The 18,046-nt window shown below is 43.5% G+C and overlaps 1 protein-coding gene across 2 annotated transcripts in view; it reads left to right on the forward strand.

The window, feature by feature from the left end:
• The window catches only part of ANAPC1 (anaphase promoting complex subunit 1), a 60,576-nt gene extending 49,987 nt beyond the window's left edge, over positions 1-10,589 (forward strand). For both annotated transcript variants that reach the window (XM_056852624.1, XM_056852625.1), the window contains exons 42-48: positions 441-508; positions 3,398-3,536; positions 5,326-5,412; positions 7,739-7,834; positions 8,326-8,524; positions 9,616-9,750; positions 10,217-10,589. In XM_056852624.1, the coding sequence (XP_056708602.1) occupies positions 441-508; positions 3,398-3,536; positions 5,326-5,412; positions 7,739-7,834; positions 8,326-8,524; positions 9,616-9,750; positions 10,217-10,332 (840 nt within the window). In that variant the 3' untranslated portion in view covers positions 10,333-10,589. The remainder of the gene's footprint in view (positions 1-440; positions 509-3,397; positions 3,537-5,325; positions 5,413-7,738; positions 7,835-8,325; positions 8,525-9,615; positions 9,751-10,216) is intronic.
• The last annotated feature ends 7,457 nt before the right edge of the window (positions 10,590-18,046 follow it).

Below are 18,046 nucleotides of genomic sequence, written 5' to 3' on the forward strand. Positions count from 1 at the left end.
GTACAACCCCAGGAGGTGTTCAGTCTTGAGGATGCCTTTTTTGGAGGTTGTCTCTTTAATCTGCTCAGCCATCTCTATTGATTGTCCCTTCCACCCAGCTAATAGCAGGTACTCAGCAAGTAGCTGAGCTTGTTCTAGCATCGGCCCACAGTTGTGTTTATTCTGGTTTTATTCCAGAGGGATTTCTGGGGACTGCTGTTGAATTTTTTTGAAGCAGGGTGGTTTCTCTAGTTGTGATTTTTGAGTCATTTTGTACTTTCTTAATGGAGTCTTGATGGATTTATTTATAAGCCAACTCAAGCTCTTGGAAAGGTAAGATGTATATATATTTAAAATAAATTACTGAAGTGTGTGTGGAAGGCCTTTGTGTGTTAGATGTGAACCCATTATATTTATTTTTCTGACCTGTAGCTAACAGCTGAAATATTGTATGTTTCCAGATCCGAGTGAAAGGTCCACGGTACTGGGAACTGCTGATAGATTTAAGCAAAGGTGTGCATCATTTGAAGTGAGTATTCATGATGGCAGCTGTTCCGTAGTAGCTCAGTGCATCACAAGTATGGTGGCACAGTGTCCAAATCAGAGCTGTTCCTGCAATTTTTTTTTTGTGGGGGGGAACCCCTTTTTGCTTGCAGGTGTAAGTACTATCAGGGGTAAGTACATGTTGAATTTTGTCTTCTGCACATGGAAACCCATGTTGGGATCCAACGGCATGTACATAATGAAAGAATCTAGTGCAGATGGGCAGATCAAGATTTGTGCAGAATGAAAATCCAAATAATAGAAACCCCAAACCCTTGTATCTTTGCCCTTGAAACATACTAATATTGACTATATGAAAAGTGAACCTTATATATGGAAGCATCCAGGATACAACCCTCCCCAAAGAGTTGTTCCTTTCATCCAAAATTTACTAATTGTACTAAGATACAGATCCCCTAAAAGCCTTTCAGGAATTAAGGTTTCCCTTCTGGAAAGTCTACAGATAGCCTTCACCCCTTTTTTATTGCATATTTTTGTTATTTTTTCATTAATAAGTAGATATACAGAGGGAAAAAATAGGGAAAGGGAAGATATTATTTACATATAATTTTGTTGGTATCTAACAATCTCTACCCCTCTTTATAATACCGTCTTCCATATTTTCTTAACATAATATAATTTGATTTGACTAGATCTTTTATCTGGTGCTTTTAATATATTCATAAAATGATTTCCATCTCTCATGATTCTGTTCTCGTGTATTATCTTTAATATATTCTGTTAATTGTGCCATAGTAATATATTCTAGGGACTTATCTAACCATGGTTGAAGTTTTGGGATCTTATTTGTTTTCCAAAGTGATGCCAGGACTACTCTCGCCGCTGTTACAAGATATTTTAATACGATCTGTTGGTCCTCATTTATGGTATCTGGTGATTTATTCAGAAGAAAGAGTTTGGGATCATATTTTATGCTCTGTCCTACGATGCCTTCGAGGTTCTTATGAATTTTTTCCCAATATTTCTGCACGACTTCACATGTCCACCAAGTGGAAAAAAGTGCCTCTGATTTGATGACATTTTCAACAGAGTCCCGAAGCTTTGCTGTTCATATTCTGAATATCGCTAGGAGTTATATACCATCTGTGCAGCATCTTAAGGCAATTTTCCTGAATACTTTGACATAAAGTAAACTTAGAATTTTTCCGAAAGATCTGTTCCCATTCTTCTATCATTATTGTTTCATTTAAGTTCTCCATCCATTTGATTTGGCAGACTTTAACTTGTTCTTCCTCTGTATCGAACGATATTAGGAGTTTATAGATCTTTCCTAGAAGATGTTGTACTGGTTTGCTCATTAGTTGTTCAAATTCCGTCTCTTTTCTGATTTTACCTCTGACTGTACAGTCCTCCATGACTCTCGACATTAGTTGATGATATGTCATCCAAGACATCTGTGGGTGGTCTTCCTGAATTTCCGTTAATGTTTTAAATGTTCCATCTTTTTTTATTATGTCTCTATATCTAATGGATCCATACTTTTTTCTATCCATTAGAGAACCATAAACACTGAATGGAACCATCGTTAACGGGGGATTGGGACTTAGTCTTGATTTTAATTTCTTCCACACAGTAATCATGTTGTCCACAATCGGGTGATCTCTCTTTTCTTCCAGCTGTTTTTTGGGATTTTCCCCCTATAAAATTTGATGTGGTCCCACTTGCCAGTCAGTTAGTTCTAATTTAGTACTCTTATTGTTTGGATGAATTATCCAGTCCTTAATCCAAACCAAAGTTGCTGCATGATGATATAGTTTTAGATTATATCATCATGCAGCCTTCACCCCTTTTGTCACATTCTCCCACTTTCCCCTTTGTGTACAAGATAAAGAAAGGCATATTTGCAGATCTCCTTTTCAGTAGAATCCATGGATACAAATAACCATGTTTCACATAGGCAAATAGGTAGGATGGAGAATACCGTATATACCCGTGTATAAGCCGAGGTGCCTAATTTCTCCCCCAAAATGGGGAAAAATTAGGCACCCGCGTATAAGCCGAGGGTCGGCTTATAACCCCTCCCCCCCGCAGACTTACCTTCTGGGCTCCTGGTGGCAAAAGCGGTGGATCCGGCGGGGGTGGCCTTCCTGCAGCTGCAGGAGACCCCCCCAGGCCGCTCCTGGCGGCGGGAAGTGGTGCGGCCCGGCGGGGGCAGCGGAGCAGCCTCCCCGCGGCCGTAGGGGGCCTTTGGAGGCCGCTCCCGGCCGAGAAAAGGCGGCGGGGGCGGTGGAGCGCCCTCCCCGCGGCCGCAGGGGGCCTCTGAAGGCCTCTCCCGGCCAAGAAAAGGCGGCGGGGGTGGTGGAGCGCCCTCCCCGCGGCCGCAGGGGGCCTCTGAAGGCCTCTCCCGGCCGGGAGAAGCCGGCGGGGGCGGTGGAGCGCCCTCCCCGCGGCCGCAGGGGGCCTCTGAAGGCCTCTCCCGGCCAAGAAAAGGCGGCGGGGGCGGCGGAGCGCCCTCCCCGCGGCCGCAGGGGGGCTCTGGAGGCCTCTCCCGGCCGGGAGAAGGCGGCGGGGGTGGCGGAGCGCCCTCCCCGCGGCCGCAGGGGGGCTCTGGAGGCCGCTCCCGGCAGAGAAAAGATGGCGGCGGTAAGTTCCCCCCTCCCTCCTCCCTCCCCCCTCTACCGTATTGTCCCGCGTATAAGCCGAGGCCGGCTTTTTCAGCCCTTTTTTTGGGCTGAAAAACTCTGCTTATACGCGAGTATATACGGTACTTGTCATGCTTAACAAAGCTGCTGTTGAGCTTAACAGTGCAACAAAGTATTTTCATGGTAAGGAATGTTATCAACTTGTACTCCAGTTGATTGCATATTAACCTGAAAATGAATGTTTTGTCTTCTACTCTTAATTTCTTTTCCAGATCAATTCTTTCCAAGGATGGTGTCCTCTATGTCAAATTGAGAGCTGGGCAGCTTTCATACAAGGAGGATCCCATGGGTTGGCGTAGTCTGCTGGCACAGACCGTCACTCACCGGAATGCAGATGCTCGTGCTTTCAAGGTAATCAATGTGCAGCCGTGCAGCAAAGAAAGCTGAAAGTGAGTCTGTGTTGCTTTCTGATCTTACTAGCTGTACTGCCCACTGCAGCAATACATTAAAACATCCCACGTGCATTTGAGCTAGAATGTAAAACGAAACAGTACTTAGGAAGTTGAATTTTTCATTGGGTTGTGAAGTCAGGCGTATGCTGGAAAACCAATATAGGGTAGCTAAGACAGGATGCAGTTCATATCTGGTGCCCCCTAAACACCTTGAGTGCTCATGATTTGTTCTTTTGCTGGAATGCTCAAAATCCAAGTTATCATTCAAAAATTAAATTGAAATTTTAACTTCCATGGCAGCAGAAAAGAGGCTAGGAGTGTGTTTGTAAGAATTACAAAATGGCGTTAAGCCCAGATTCATTGTTCAGCTCTTGGAATTTCTATATATCAAAGGGTTGGACTCAAAAGAATGTTTCCATGGGCAGAAGTTGTGGAAAAATGTCTAGTCAGAACCACAGTATTATAGAATAAACTGAGGGATACCACAGCTGAAACCAAATAGGTGCAAACAGTGCTTGAATCTGCATGTAGTATATTCAGGTGAAAATTGTATGTGGCAAATCACCAAGTGCATTTTCAATTTCCCTCTGAGTTTCCTGGCCTTAGTTGTCATGGCTTTCTGGCAGTTGGTAAAGTAAGTTTGCATGGTATTCCACTGTTTGGCCTGTGTTACTTTCATAATATGTTATGAAAATAATAAACTCTGCCTATACTTGTCATGACTAGTGCAAAATGATCACTCTTACCCTGAATTCATAATCTGTAATTAATATGATGATGTGTTTTCAGCTGATGTTCTGCTTTTGGGCTGCATAACTGGTATTCTTCCGACCAGGTGGCTGGGCTGGTAAAATAAAACATAGTCCAGTGGCACTTTAAAGACTAACAACATTGGGCGGGGGAGGCTGTGGCTCAGTGGTAGAGCATCTGCTCGGCATGCAGAAGGTCCCAGGTTCAGTCCCTGGCATCTCCAGTTAAAAAAGGACCAGGCAGTAGGTGAAGTGGAAGACATCTGCCTGAGCCACTGCTGCTGCCAGTCTGACTAGACAGTACTGACCTTGATGAACCAATGGTCTGATTCAGTATAAGGCAGCCACTTATATACATTTCAAAACGTGTTTTTCAATGTGCCTTTGTAAAAACCCCATATCAATTGGAGCTACCAGGTAGGAAGGACAGTTTCTGATGAAAACTGATTAAGAAGTTTTTAAAAAATCAAGTTCTGAGCATGCACTGATAGTAGCTACCAGCCCAGCTGATTGCAAAGGGTAGTAATGTTAGTCTGTCATGGCAAAATAAAACAATAGGCCCAGTGGTACCTTAAAGACTAAAAACATTTATTTCAATATGAGCTTTCATGAGTCACAACTCACTTTCTCAGATATGTCATATGACATATATTGATTTCATGATTTCACTGGAGGTCACTGGGATACATGTGTGAATCTGGTCCCACAGTGTTCAAATTTCAGAGGGAAACCAGTCATCTGAAGAGTTTCAAATTGTTATGATTTGATTGGCTGCATTGGTAGAATAGCAAGCATGTGAGCCACATACAGTCCTTCTTCAAACCAGATCTTTTGCTTAAGGAGTAGTTTAGTAGTAACTTCTGTCCACTGTTTCAGATGGCTATTGATCATTTTGTGTCAAGAAAGTGGAAGGTTGTACTGGAAAAGGGTTATCTTGTGTGGGGTTTCCCATAAAGAAGAGGAAATAATAATGAATTTAAAATGCCACTTTATTTTCAGCCAGAAGCCATTTCTGCTTTCACATCTGATCCTGCATTGCTTTCATTTGCCGACTACTTTTGCAAACCAGCTACAAATATGGGGCAGGTACGTGTAAAATCTTGCTTTTAAAAAATTGTGTCCTTTATTAGGAAACAGATTTAAAATTGGCAGAACATTCTAGGAAATAGAATACATGTCATCAAAGCAAGATGTGTAGGAGCATTTAATGTGCGAAAAACTCTCCCTCTCTCTATTTCTCTCTCTCTCTCTGTGTGTATGGAAGGGGGAGGAAGGAAGACTGACTGACAAACATTAAATGCTCCTCCAGAGAGTGTATATATATATATAGAGAGAGAGAGAGGGAGGGAGGGGAGAGGGGGAGAGAGGGGGGAGGGGAGGAACATACATACATACATACATACATACATACATACATACGGGAATCTGTGTGGTATAAAGCGCAGTTCCCATCACCCTGATTTTTTATAGGCTAAACGATTAATAGCCCATTCATATTTGAGGAAGCTCTGTTGAATGTCCTCTATACAAATATTCTTGCCTGTTTCCATGGAGGATGGATGGACCACGTGAACGGTAAAGAACTGTGCATACCCAGTTATGTACAAACTGCAGCAATACACTTAGTCACAGCAGCTTTAAAAAAGACTGCTGGGATAACTGCAGTTGTGCAGTATACTTCTAGTTTACATGTTATTTCCTCCATGCAAACAAGTATGAGCCTGCAGATACTCACATGAAGGACACTAGATGAGACAATAACGTGAACTGATCTTTAGTTGTCTGCCTTTCTCTGTAGTCCCATATTGACTGTCTGCAAACATTTTTTTCCAAATCCCTGCTGATGTATAACTGCTGTCCACCACCACCACCCTAGTTGTTTGTTCATTTAACTGAATGTGTGCACTGCTCTGTCCCATAAGATCATTTGTAGTATTTACAAGTGGACTCACAAGCACCTTCCCTGCTTCTCACAGCCACTTCTTTCCCTGCTCCCTTCCTTCTCTGCTTCTTGCAGCTTCTCCCAGTTCCCTGATTCCTTCTCTCCCTTCTGCTCAACGTTTCTTTCCTCCATTCTGGCTTTGATTCATCCTTGTCATTTCTTCTTGCCTTTCCTGCCTGCACACTCATTCTCCACCTCCCTGCCCACTCACCTAAAGTTTCAAAGTAAAACTGCAACAGTCATTTTGGATTACCTAGGCAGTTGTGCAGTTGTCTAGGTAATTCAGAATGGTTGCTGAGATCTTCTGAGGTAATCCTGCAAAATCTCAGTATTTTTAAACTTTTAATGGTATTTTATGCCCTTCTCTCTTCTTTTTCAAACCTGGAGTTTCCTCCAGATCTGTAGAAACATTTTCCCTTTCTGTACCTTTGCCCCAGTATATGGATTTTTTGATCTATACTCTGGGGCCATGTTCAGAAGTAGATATAGAGATAGTATGCTTTTCAACACAAATGTTGTCACAGCAGTTTACTGTTTTTTTGTTTTTTGTTTTTTTTCAACATAAATGTTGTCACAGCAGTTTACTGTTTTTTTTTTAACAGGTAAACTAACAAGGGTATCAAGCTTTGTATATACTGAGATCAGTTCAGAAATTCCTGCTGACAGTCTGTCAATTTTCGTTCAGAAAATAGTTTTTTCTGTCTCCCCCACCCCTTTTTCCCCCCTGCAGCATCCTTTCTGATGCATCAGCTTCCCACCACCTTGGCTTTTGGATAAGCTTGCACAACCTGGCTTTTCCAGAGTCCTTTTTCCTGGTGGTTCTGATTTTTACGGTTGAGTGGAAGTTGGAGTATGTGTTTAACTTTCTGAAGTTTAATTTCTGTGCCAAAATTTTTAATAGATATTGGTACTGTAAAGTCTGTCTGTTTTAATTATTCTTGTGAGCTGCTGTGAACTTGCTTGGAGGGCAGCCCATAAATATTTTAAATAAATAAAAAATGATAGGAAAGGGTGCCCTCAGCTGGAAGAATGTGCTTGGCTGCTGCCTAAAATACTATTTTCTGAACTTCTTGTAGCTGATGAAAGGAATATTTAAAATTACATCCATTTGAGTTTGAAGACCCATTTGTTATCTTTACCTGAGTCAGTATTGCAATACATCCATTTAATACATATTGGAAGATTCATCATTTTGCCTTAAATCATTGTTTAAAATTGGATTAAATGTTGCTGCATAACAGAAAATTCCCTCCAATCTAAAGATGATGAGAACCCATTTGAGAGTGAAGACTCAACTCTACTGTACAAATGGAAGGCTAGGGTATCCTTGGTTTTCATAGGTTTAAAAACTAGTTAGTATGAGTGTGGGGATGCACATACATGCATGAATTCCACCCAACAGTATTAAACATTCCAAACAAGCCAGATGCCGTTCAGAGTGTGCACTTTGTAAATCGGGTCTCTTTTCAGAAAGTGGAGGTGTTTGATCTCTTCTCATCTATCCTGTACGAGTGTGTAACTCAGGAGAATCCAGAGATGCTCCCAGCTTACATAGCAATTGACCAGGTAAACGATTCCATTTTTGCCCTCAATAGCTGTGCTTGTGCATGTGGCTGCTTTCTTTACTATTGCTGATTTCTGTGAAAACAAGCCTAAATGAATCTCTCATAAAACGTAAAGGAGCTGATTTGTTTCAAATTGAGGTTTGGAAGTCTTCCTTGAAGAGTGAGCTTATGGAATAAATTTTTACAGAGAAATGTTGCTTCTTTATTGCAGTTGCTTTATTCTATTTACAAAATCTATATACCATTTTTCAAATAAATTTTTTGACTAGCATTGTAGGAGAGACCCATTTGTATGAATAAGGAATTGCAGAATTATAACAGGGAATTGTGATACTGAATCAATCAATTCACCTCTAAGTTTCCTCCCATTTAAAGATTATTAGGAAGCAGCAAATCCAAGAAAGAGGATTTTATAGTTTTAAAAGTTATATCTGCAGGAAAAAGTTTGTTTGCTTCTCCCGTTTATTCCATCTCTATTTATTTTTCTACTAGGCTGTGAGAAGATTAGAAAGAAGAGAAATATCTGAGACGTTTGATTTGTGGCAGATAAAGTTGGTTCTAGAATTTTTTAATTCCAGAAGTCACCAGGAGAGAGTGAGGAAGAACCCACACCGAGGGCTTTTCATGAACTCTGAGTTTTTACCGGTGATGAAGTGTTCTATTGATAATGCCTTAGACCAGTGGCTTCAAGGTAAAAAACAGTCAGTGCTTAGATGAGTTTGGCACAGTTGAGGTATTAGCCATGACTCTCCTCTGGAATGTCCACACAACTAAATCAAGAGCATGAACACATGAAGCTGCCTTATACTGAATCAGACCCTTTGTCCATCAAAGTCAGTATTGTCTACCCAGACCAAAAGCGGCTCTCCAGGGTCTCAGGCAGGGGTCTTTCATATCACCTACTTGCCTAGTGCCTTTAACTGAAGATGCCGGGGATAGAACCTGGGACCTTCTGCATGCCAAACAGATGCTCTACCACTGAGCCACAGCCCCTCCCCAACCACAGCCCCTCTACTGGAGTTATTACATTTTACAAGTGTTTATGCAAAGCTGGAGATTTTAAAAAGCAAGCCAGCCATGTTCATATCACTATTTCAAACCATTCTAAAAATCTAAAAAAATATTTTTACCAGTTCACTTAGAGCTGTATCTGTAGTTCACACAGCATAATGTAAATCTCAATGTGCAGGGGAATCAAAGGGGCAAGGGCCCTGAATGTGCCATGAAGGGATTACTGGTGAGCTTTTGTTTGGAGTTGCTTTGTGCAGCTGTCCAGGGAATATCTTGTGCTTTGAGAATGCTGGTGGTGGGAGGTTTGGACGAGTGCTTGGGGATAACTGAGTGACTGAAATACCTTCTAAGGAGCAGCTGTGTTAGTCAGTTGCAGCAAAATAAACAGGTGTCTTGTGGCACTTTGAAGATTTAAAAGTTTTTACTCTAGCATAAGCTTTCATGGACTAGAACCCACTTCATCAGGCGCATGAGGAGGGTCTTCACATAGCATACATGTGTGCACATACATGTGCGATTAGGAGAGGGAAAGTTATAAATAGCAAGGTCAAGAGGCTGTGAAATGCAGGAAGTGCAAGATGAAGGTGTAATTAAGTCAAATTCAACTGTGTTCACAAAAAAGACAGAGATCGTCACAGTAACAGTAATTGGCTTGATATTTGATAAGTCAGTTAGTGCCTCTTAACGCCTTCTGTACTTCCATTCAGATTATTATTTAGCAAGTGAAGAAATCGCCTCTAATCCTCAGCGTGCCTCTCTCTTGTATTGCAGCTGGAGGTGATGTCTGTTTGCACTCCTATTTAAGCGGGCAGCCGACTGATGAGTCTCAGCTCAGTATGTTAGCCTGCTTCCTCGTATACCACTCTGTCCCAACTCCAGGGCAGCTCTTGGCTGGAGGTTTGGAAGGTAGGATTAAATATCAACACTCTATACACTGCAGCTTAACAGACAACATAGGGATTTTCCCCCATTGTGTTGGTTGTGTAGTCGTATATTTTATCCACATGCTAGAAAACCCCAAACTGTGTCAAAGCTCTCACTCTGCTTTCAAAATATAGGGAGCTTATACACCGGCTTAAAGCTATGACTTGCCTCCCAAACTGCTGTGATTTTTATTGGAGCTTCTGTATGACTGTATGTCATACATCTATTCTCCTTCTGGCTCCTTCCATGGTTTTCTCCACTGTTTCCTAAACCTGTTTTAGTACAGTCTTTCAGAAAACGTTTCTGGATGCTCTTCTTGCTTCTGTGACTGCAGTTGCATCTGTAGTGGCAACGAGAGCACCATGGGGTATTTGGAAGCAGCCGTAGTGTTTCAGAATTTGCCTTGTACTTAGAGGTGCGATGACTTTGCCTCCTTTTATTCGTCTAGGTAGTACAAGCTTTTCTGAATTGCTGTTGAAATTCAAGCCCTTGAAATTGCCAGTCTGTGCGCTGCTAAGACTTGCTCCTCTGCTGCTGGGAAATCCACAGTCCATGGTTTTGTGAAAGAAAGTGCGTGAATTTAGCACAACCAAGTAACCAAAATGCCAGTACCAGTGCAGTATTCAACCTTGAATGGAAGATGTGTCTGAGCTCACAGACCATAGCTAATACATCTTTTTCATTCCCTTTATATGTTCTGAGAGTGACAGGAAGAGGTTTATATATTGTTGAATGATCAACGTGTCCATGCAAATTAATACATTTAATTTTTGTAAATAAAGCTTGTTTGCAAAAAAACAAACAAAGACTCTGCTGATGAATTGGGCAAATAAGCCATCTGGAAGTAATTTGTCAACAACGGCTTCCTTTGGCACTTGATTAATTGCTTCTAATGGTAACAAAGACTGCAAAAGGGAGATAGTTAATTCAAAGCCTTCAGACACAACCAAAGCCAAGCTCAGCTCCTTCTCTCAAGGCTTATTTACAAGTAACTCTCCAGCAACTGGAATTCCTTAAATTAAGACGAAAGATAATATAAGGAATGTTGTGGTCCTACTGTGCGATCTTTCTGTCTGTGGTCAGTTACGCATGGGTTCACTCACGTTCGCCCCCAGTCGGTCTCGGTTGTTCCTTGAAGTTATGAGTTTTCTGTCCATTAGAGATGACCTCGCTGCCAGCCCTCACAAATCCTGGGACTTCCCGTCCCTCTATTAACCCGATTCTTCCATCTCTCCTGAGCTCAGCCCGGGTGAAATCCCCATGCATAAGGCAAAGCGCGGGACAAGGAAGCTTGGCAGAGGAACGTTTCAAAGAACTACGAGGCTTTGAGTTTCTCCCCTCCCTCCCATTCCTTTAAGGGAGCTCCATTTTGGTTTTGAAAATGCTTTTTGACCCGCCACTTGGGTTTCAGGGTGGGGGGGGGGGACTTATAAGCGCTACAGCCAATTACAAAGCTACATTTCAAGGGGCTTCTTGTTTTGAACTTGGAGACTACTGGTGCATAGCTTCGCGAGAAGAAAGTGTGGGTCCAGCGAGTAACAGACCTCAGGTAAAACTCCCATGCATAAGCGACCAAGATTGCTTCGGTATAAGAGAATGGCAGGCGACTCATTGGGAAAGGGACTTGGCTGTTTCCATTAGGGCTCTGTGGAATGGGCCTCTGGAGATGGAGAGAAGCATATTCTAGTTACCATCCTCCTGGATAACTAGTCCTTTCAGGGTAGAACTGTTAACAAAAATAACCCTCACAGGGATGCCACTGAAAAAGGCAGCTGTGCACTGAACCCCCCCCTCCCAGTCCCGTAGAACTTATCCATGTCACTGCTGTATGTATTCTCCTGTTCTTTGTCAACATTGGCTGAGGTTGCATCCTGGCATTGGTATTCAAAAGTTCACTGCCTCTTAATGTAGAAGTTTCCTTTTAGTCACCGAGGCTAGGATACATCGACGGACCTCTCCTCCACGAACCTGCATAATCATCTTAAAGCCATCTATGCTTGCAGCCATCACTGTTTCCACTGGCTATGAATTTCACAACTGAATTACACATAAAATAACAGTTCCGTCTCTGACATCTCAGATAGCAACCATTGGGAAAGTCCTTAGCTGGAGTTCCTGGAGAGATCAATCATTGTAGACAGTACTGAAAGAGATGGTCCAATAGTCTGACCTACTTTGTAACTCCTGACTTCTCCAATGGCTAGGGCCTACCACAGCCAATTGGCCTAGGCAATTCTTGCATTTAGGAGGTGGAAATCAATGGGGTTGGATTCACAGTGGGAGTTGTTTGTAACAAGTAGAGAATGGATCCAATTGTTTCAGTAGCTGATAGAACAGGTAGGGGTAGGAACTGCGCTGGGCGGACTGAAAGGGGTACAGCTCTGCCTTGGCTCACTCAGAAAGCACACAGTTCCACTTTTTAATAAACATTTTATCTCTTGAATTCCTGGACCTTTTTAGTTGTCTTAGAGAGCCAGTGTGTGCAGTGGAAACCCAGGTTCAAATTAGGGATGCCAGCCTCCAGGTGGGACCTCCAGGTGGGACCCCGGAATAACAGCTCATCTCCAGACTACAGAGATCAGTTCCCCTGGAGAAAATGGATACTTTGGAGGGTGGACTCCATGGCATTGTACCCCACTGAGATCCCTGTCCGCTCCAGGCTCCATCCCCAAATCTCAGCCTTGATCTGGTAACCCTACCCCCCTCCCATTCCCCACCAGTGGCCAGGGGAACCTATCCTCACACGCTTGATTTAGATTGTGGGAGGGGAAATGTGGCAGTCAGAAGTATGATTAGCTTCAAATGCAACTGTGTTAGTTACAAAAATCTGTGCAGGGTGCTCCAAATGCATCATCTAAGTTGTTTTATTAAACCTTGTTGAGAGGAAGGGGAGCTTTCAGTAGGCTCCTGACATGTGTCCCTGCTGGAAAAATGCAAGTAGTGGTAGCATTTGTCTAGGGATGGAAGTGGAAGGCAAAACAGAGCAAGGAGAATTCATTGTAGCACGCAACATGTAATGAATAGGATACATACCCCAACTGGTCACCTCAGCAAGCTTTTCATTCTTATCAATCTGTTTCTTTTCCAGGAGTCTGCCTGAGATACTTTATTCACAATTATTTAAACACACATTCCCAAGGCAGTTGCAAATCTTTGTGGTTTAAAAACTGACCAGATCTGCAGAGGGAAGAGGGAGTCATCGCTTAACATTTAAGACACATCTGTTTCATCTGTATGTGAACTGGAGAAAGGAAGTGGAACCCCCAATTTTGGTAGTTTCATAGAATCAGAGTTGGGACCACCAGGGGCATCTAGTCCAACCCCCTGCACAATGCAGGAAACCCACAACCACCTCCCCCCTACACCCCCAGTGACCCCCTACTCCATGCCCAGAAAATGGCCCTTTCATCATCTGCCTAAGATCATAGAATCAGCATTGCTGACAGACGGCCATCCAGCCTCTTCTTAAAAACCTCCAGAGAAGGAGAGCTCACCACCCCCCGAGGAAGCCTGTTCCACTGAGGAACTGCTGTAACGGTTAGAAAATTCTTCCTAGTGTCTAGATGGAAACTCTGTTGATTTAATTTCAACCCATTTAATGAATTACCGAAGCCCCAAGCAGCGTCTGGTATCGTACGCACAGCCACAAGTAATACCTAGACACTAGCGAGATACCGACTAAAAATGACTGGATAAACAAGATGCTGGAATTGACAGAGATGGCGAAGCTTACAGCTTTGATGAATCAGAATGATAATGTACAATTTTGGGGGGAATGGGAGGAATGGAGAATTTACTGTGAAAATCAATTTTTAATGGGACCATTTAAAGGATACTCTTTGTTTTAATCCCTTATAGATATTTTGTATTATGGTTATATTAAGGTATTAAATTAACAAATTTTCATAAGATAAGGTAAGCATATATTAATTGAATAATATAGGGACTAATTTGGTTAACAAAAGTATAAACAATTTATTTTTAGATGGAAGAGAGTGAGTGGGAAGTCATCTTATGTTTAAATTGCTATTATTATTTTTTTATCATTTTTATCAATTTTGAGAGAGATGTTGATTTATATGTTGATATATTGAATGAAGGAAATAATAAAAATTTATATATATATATATAAAAGTAATACCTAGACACGTGCGTTCTCGTTCTTGCTGTGAAACGCCGAGGCGAAGGATGCTCAGGTTAGGGGCTTACGGTAAACGAAACCCGCCGGGAATCGAAAAAGAGGTCGGCCGATTCCTCCGCCTGCCAGTTGATTCTTAAGGGCGAAAGCGCGCGGTCGTTTGATTCTCCTTTCTTCCCTGTTCCAGCCAGGATTCAGCCAGGATCGAACGCACGAACGTGCGTTCGATCCTGGCTGAATCCTGGCTGGAACAGGGAAGAACGTCCGTGCGTTCGATCCAAGAACGTTCGTGCGTTCGATCCTGGCTGAATCCTGGCTGGAACAGGGAAGAACGTCCGTGCGTTCGATCCAAGAACGTTCGTGCGTTCGATCCTGGCTGAATCCTGGCTGGAACAGGGAAGAAAGGAGGCTCAAGCGACCGCGCGCTTTCGCCCATTAACGGCATGGGGCTGGAGGAAGCGCCCCGAAGTGCAAAGGCCGGGTTGCGCGGCGTGCAGCGAGTTCCGAGAAAAAGGCGCTTCCTGTTTCCTTCTGCGTGTGCGCGCAAGAGAGAGAAGGCAGAGCTGCAACCAAATTTGAAATCAGCCGGCAACGTGACCCGGACCAATGATCGGGGCCCAGGACGGCGAGTTTCGTTTCTGGCGCCCGTTACAAACGCTGCGTTTGGGCACGCTTCCCTCCGCACACGTGGAGGCGCCTCCTGCGCCGCACGGGCTGTCAGCTGTCGGGCCCTCGCCGCGAAACCCCTCGGCAAGCCGCGAGATCCCTTGGTAAGAGGCGCCTCCCTGCTCCAAGAGCAGCTGGGCAGCGACGCGTTGGGGAACAGCCGGCCGGGTCCTCCTTCTCAGCCCCCCGCAGGCAGAGAGCCCAACCAGTCGCTGGGTGCGGTTGCTTTGATACCCCTATGGAGCCAGGAGCGCCCAAAGCACCCCCTCGGAGACTGCGGGGCCAACGCCAGCCAGCCCATGCAGGCCTAAGGGCCTGGCAGGTGACTCAGGGAAGGGGCTGTGGCTCAGAGGTAGAGCCTTTCCTTGGGCCTGCGGAAGGTCCCCGGTTCAATCCCCGGCCTCTCCAGTTAAAGGGACCAGACAGGTAGGTGATGTGAAAGACCCCTGCCTGAGACCCTGGAGAGCTGCTGCCGGTCTGAGTAGACGATACTGATTTTGATGGACCAAGGGTCTGATTCAGTATAATTCACAGTGGGTAGCCGTGTTAGTCTGTCTGCAGTAGTAGAAAAGAGCAAGAGTCCAGTAGCACCTTAAAGGCTAACAAAACTATTTTCTGGCTTTCGTGAGCCACCGTTCTGAAGAAGTGAGCTGTGGCTCACGAAAGCTCATACCCTGCCAGAAAATATTTTTGTTAGTCTTTAAGGTGCTACTGGACTCTTGCTCTTTTCTACTGATTCAGTATAAGGCAGCTTCATGAAACATGTGACACTCCACTGTTCTTTGCCCTCTGTGCCTAAGGGTGTGTGTGGAATAGGTACTGGGGTTGGTGTCTCTGGAAATGCTACCCTCTGGGTAGCAGATATGTGGGGCTGTAGGTAGTTAATACGGTTATGGGGGGAAATGCATTCTGCAGTAGCTCAGGGGCATGTCTTACCTTATATGTTTCAGGGATGAAGCCTGGCTTTAAAAATGAATTTTAAATCCGGAAAGTACCCTATCTATACCGGTATACACTCCATAAAACAATCCATCTTCTGGGACTCTGTTGATAAAAGTCATTGTTATTTTGGGCTTTGAAAGCCCACCTACAGATAAGACTGTTTTCCTCTGAGCTACAGTGCTTGTAATGATAATTTAACCTATTAACATCTGCCTTTGGCTTGAAGGCTGGAGGTGCCATAATAGATTGGAGGCTACAGAGTGAGATTCTGAACTGGAGAAGGCTTGAGCCTTCAGATGTGAGAAAAACTATGGCAGTTCGCATGGCCTAATTTTAGCTGTGCTAGCAGTTTGCTGGCATTTATACATACGTTAACCAAAGGAGGGAAATGTATTGGAGAGAAAAGTTGGATCTTGTGAGCATGTAGATCACGATGGGTAGCTGTGTTAGTCTGTCACAAGCAGTAGAAAAGAGCAGGAGTCCAGTAGCACCTTAAAGACTAACAAGAATTCTGTGGCTCACGAATGCTCCTGCCCTGCCAGAATTTTTGTTAGTCTTTAAGGTGCTACTGGACTCCTGCTCTTTTCTACTGCTTGTGAGCATGTGAAATGCTTGGGGGGGGGGGCATCTCAAATGTCACAATAACAGCTGGAATGTGTGTGTGTGCGTGGGGGGGTTTGTTATAAATCAAGGCCTTATAGCTGTCCAGTATATGTCGGTGTGAGGGCATCCAGTATCATAGGTGGAGGAGTCTCGTTTGGGGTGCAGACAAATCCATTGTTTATTTTCCCTATAAGAGTAAATGGCAGCCATTTATTTGCATAGGAGAAAGTAAAAGGGGGCACTGCTGGGGAGGCAGAGAAGGTGACGCTTGCTTCCTGCCCACAGTGACCCCAGCCACTGAGAATCCCACCAGCTCTTATTTGCATAGCCTGGGCCTAAGTTCTATTTCTTGATCTTGCGCTATGGTGGGACAGAAGAGATTAGCTTCAAATATAAATTGTATTTCCAGCTTTCATGGTTCTTGCGCTTGAAAAAACACGGTGGCGATATGTGTTACAGGTTCAGCAAGCAGCACATACAAAAAAGGTTCAAAATAAATGCTTCTCAAATTTTGTGGTGTTTTTTTTTTTGGACTGGCGAAAAGTCAAGCGTGGACAAATAAAACCAAGAGGAGGGCTCGATTGGAGTTTGGAATACATTTCTAGATTTGGAGACAGAAAGGCTAGGCTGGAATAGGACCTGTCACTTCCAGAGTTGTGGGCAACGAAAATACACTAACAGTGCCGTCATAAGCAAAATTGCACGCTTCTTAATTGGTTGAAGTCAGAGGGTTGAAGATGGTGTAACTCTGTTTACGATTGCAGTGGAAGCTTTGCAGGCACCGTCTCGGCTAGAGTGAAATGAAGTCAAGAAGCAAGCCCCTGCTCTTCTGCACACCAAAAACTTCAGCCCCTGATAAAAACAAAGTCCGGTTTTGTTTTTCTAATAATTGGCTTTTTAAAGATTGTCTGGCTATATAGATTTTTCAAAACTTTAACTTCTATGGGAATGGGGAGGGGGGAAGTAAGATAAACTTTGTAAAACAGAGCAGAGTCACAAAGATTGAAATCCATATTGAGTCTCTGCGAGAAATGTGGTCAATAAATGAAATAAATAAGTAAGCATGTGTTTTTCTTCCACAATGCACTTGAGATCATTGTCTTAATGGATGGGAAAGGCCTGTTTCTTGGGTAGCAGGGCTGAGAAGACCTTTGCCCGAGTTACTGCCAGTCAGAACAGACAGAGCAATGAGCTGATTGAGAGTAGGGCAACTTGGTGTGCTCAGATTCTAGATTCACGACTTGCCCTTCCTCCAAGAAGCTCAGAGCAGTTAGGTTGAGAGATTGCAGGCTTGCGCAACACCTTCTAGCTAAACAGGGATATGAACCTTGGGTTTCCTGCAACTAAAACCTTCACTTCCACCGCTACACCATATTGGCTTCCCACTGTCAGCATGAGTCAAGGGGCAGTGGAACAAGATGGGGAGGACTGATATACAGTTTAATGGAAAATAATAAAGAGTAACTCATGAACTGGAAAATCTATGCAAAGTGGAACGGATTAAATCAATAATTGCTACACTTGAGTGCATGCTATCTTGTGGAAAGTATTGACTGCTTACCAATCTGCCTACATAGGATTGCTTCAGCCCAAGCCTGCAGGCTTTTAAATACGTTTGTCCACATTCCCCTTCCAAATCATTAATTCGCCTCCTGATTTTTGTGGGAGAGGTGCTGTTAGAAAACTTAGAGTCAGAGGAAGGCAGCCTCTCATTTGGAGGAAAACTCATTAAATGATCTTTTCCCCTTGGAATCGCACAGGAGTATATCATTGTTTTACTTTAAGAAGCCACTAGCTAGTTTTACTTTAAGAAGCTGCCTAGCAACCAATGAGGCAATTTGAGCATATTGTACAAAGGTGAGCAATAAGCAGTATCATTGTATGCAAAAATTGTTTTGTTTCATTTCAAAAGAAGTTATTTGGTTTTGT

Source organism: Euleptes europaea, chromosome 7 (assembly GCF_029931775.1).
Source record: "Euleptes europaea isolate rEulEur1 chromosome 7, rEulEur1.hap1, whole genome shotgun sequence".
Classification (NCBI taxonomy): Eukaryota; Metazoa; Chordata; class Lepidosauria; order Squamata; family Sphaerodactylidae; genus Euleptes; species Euleptes europaea.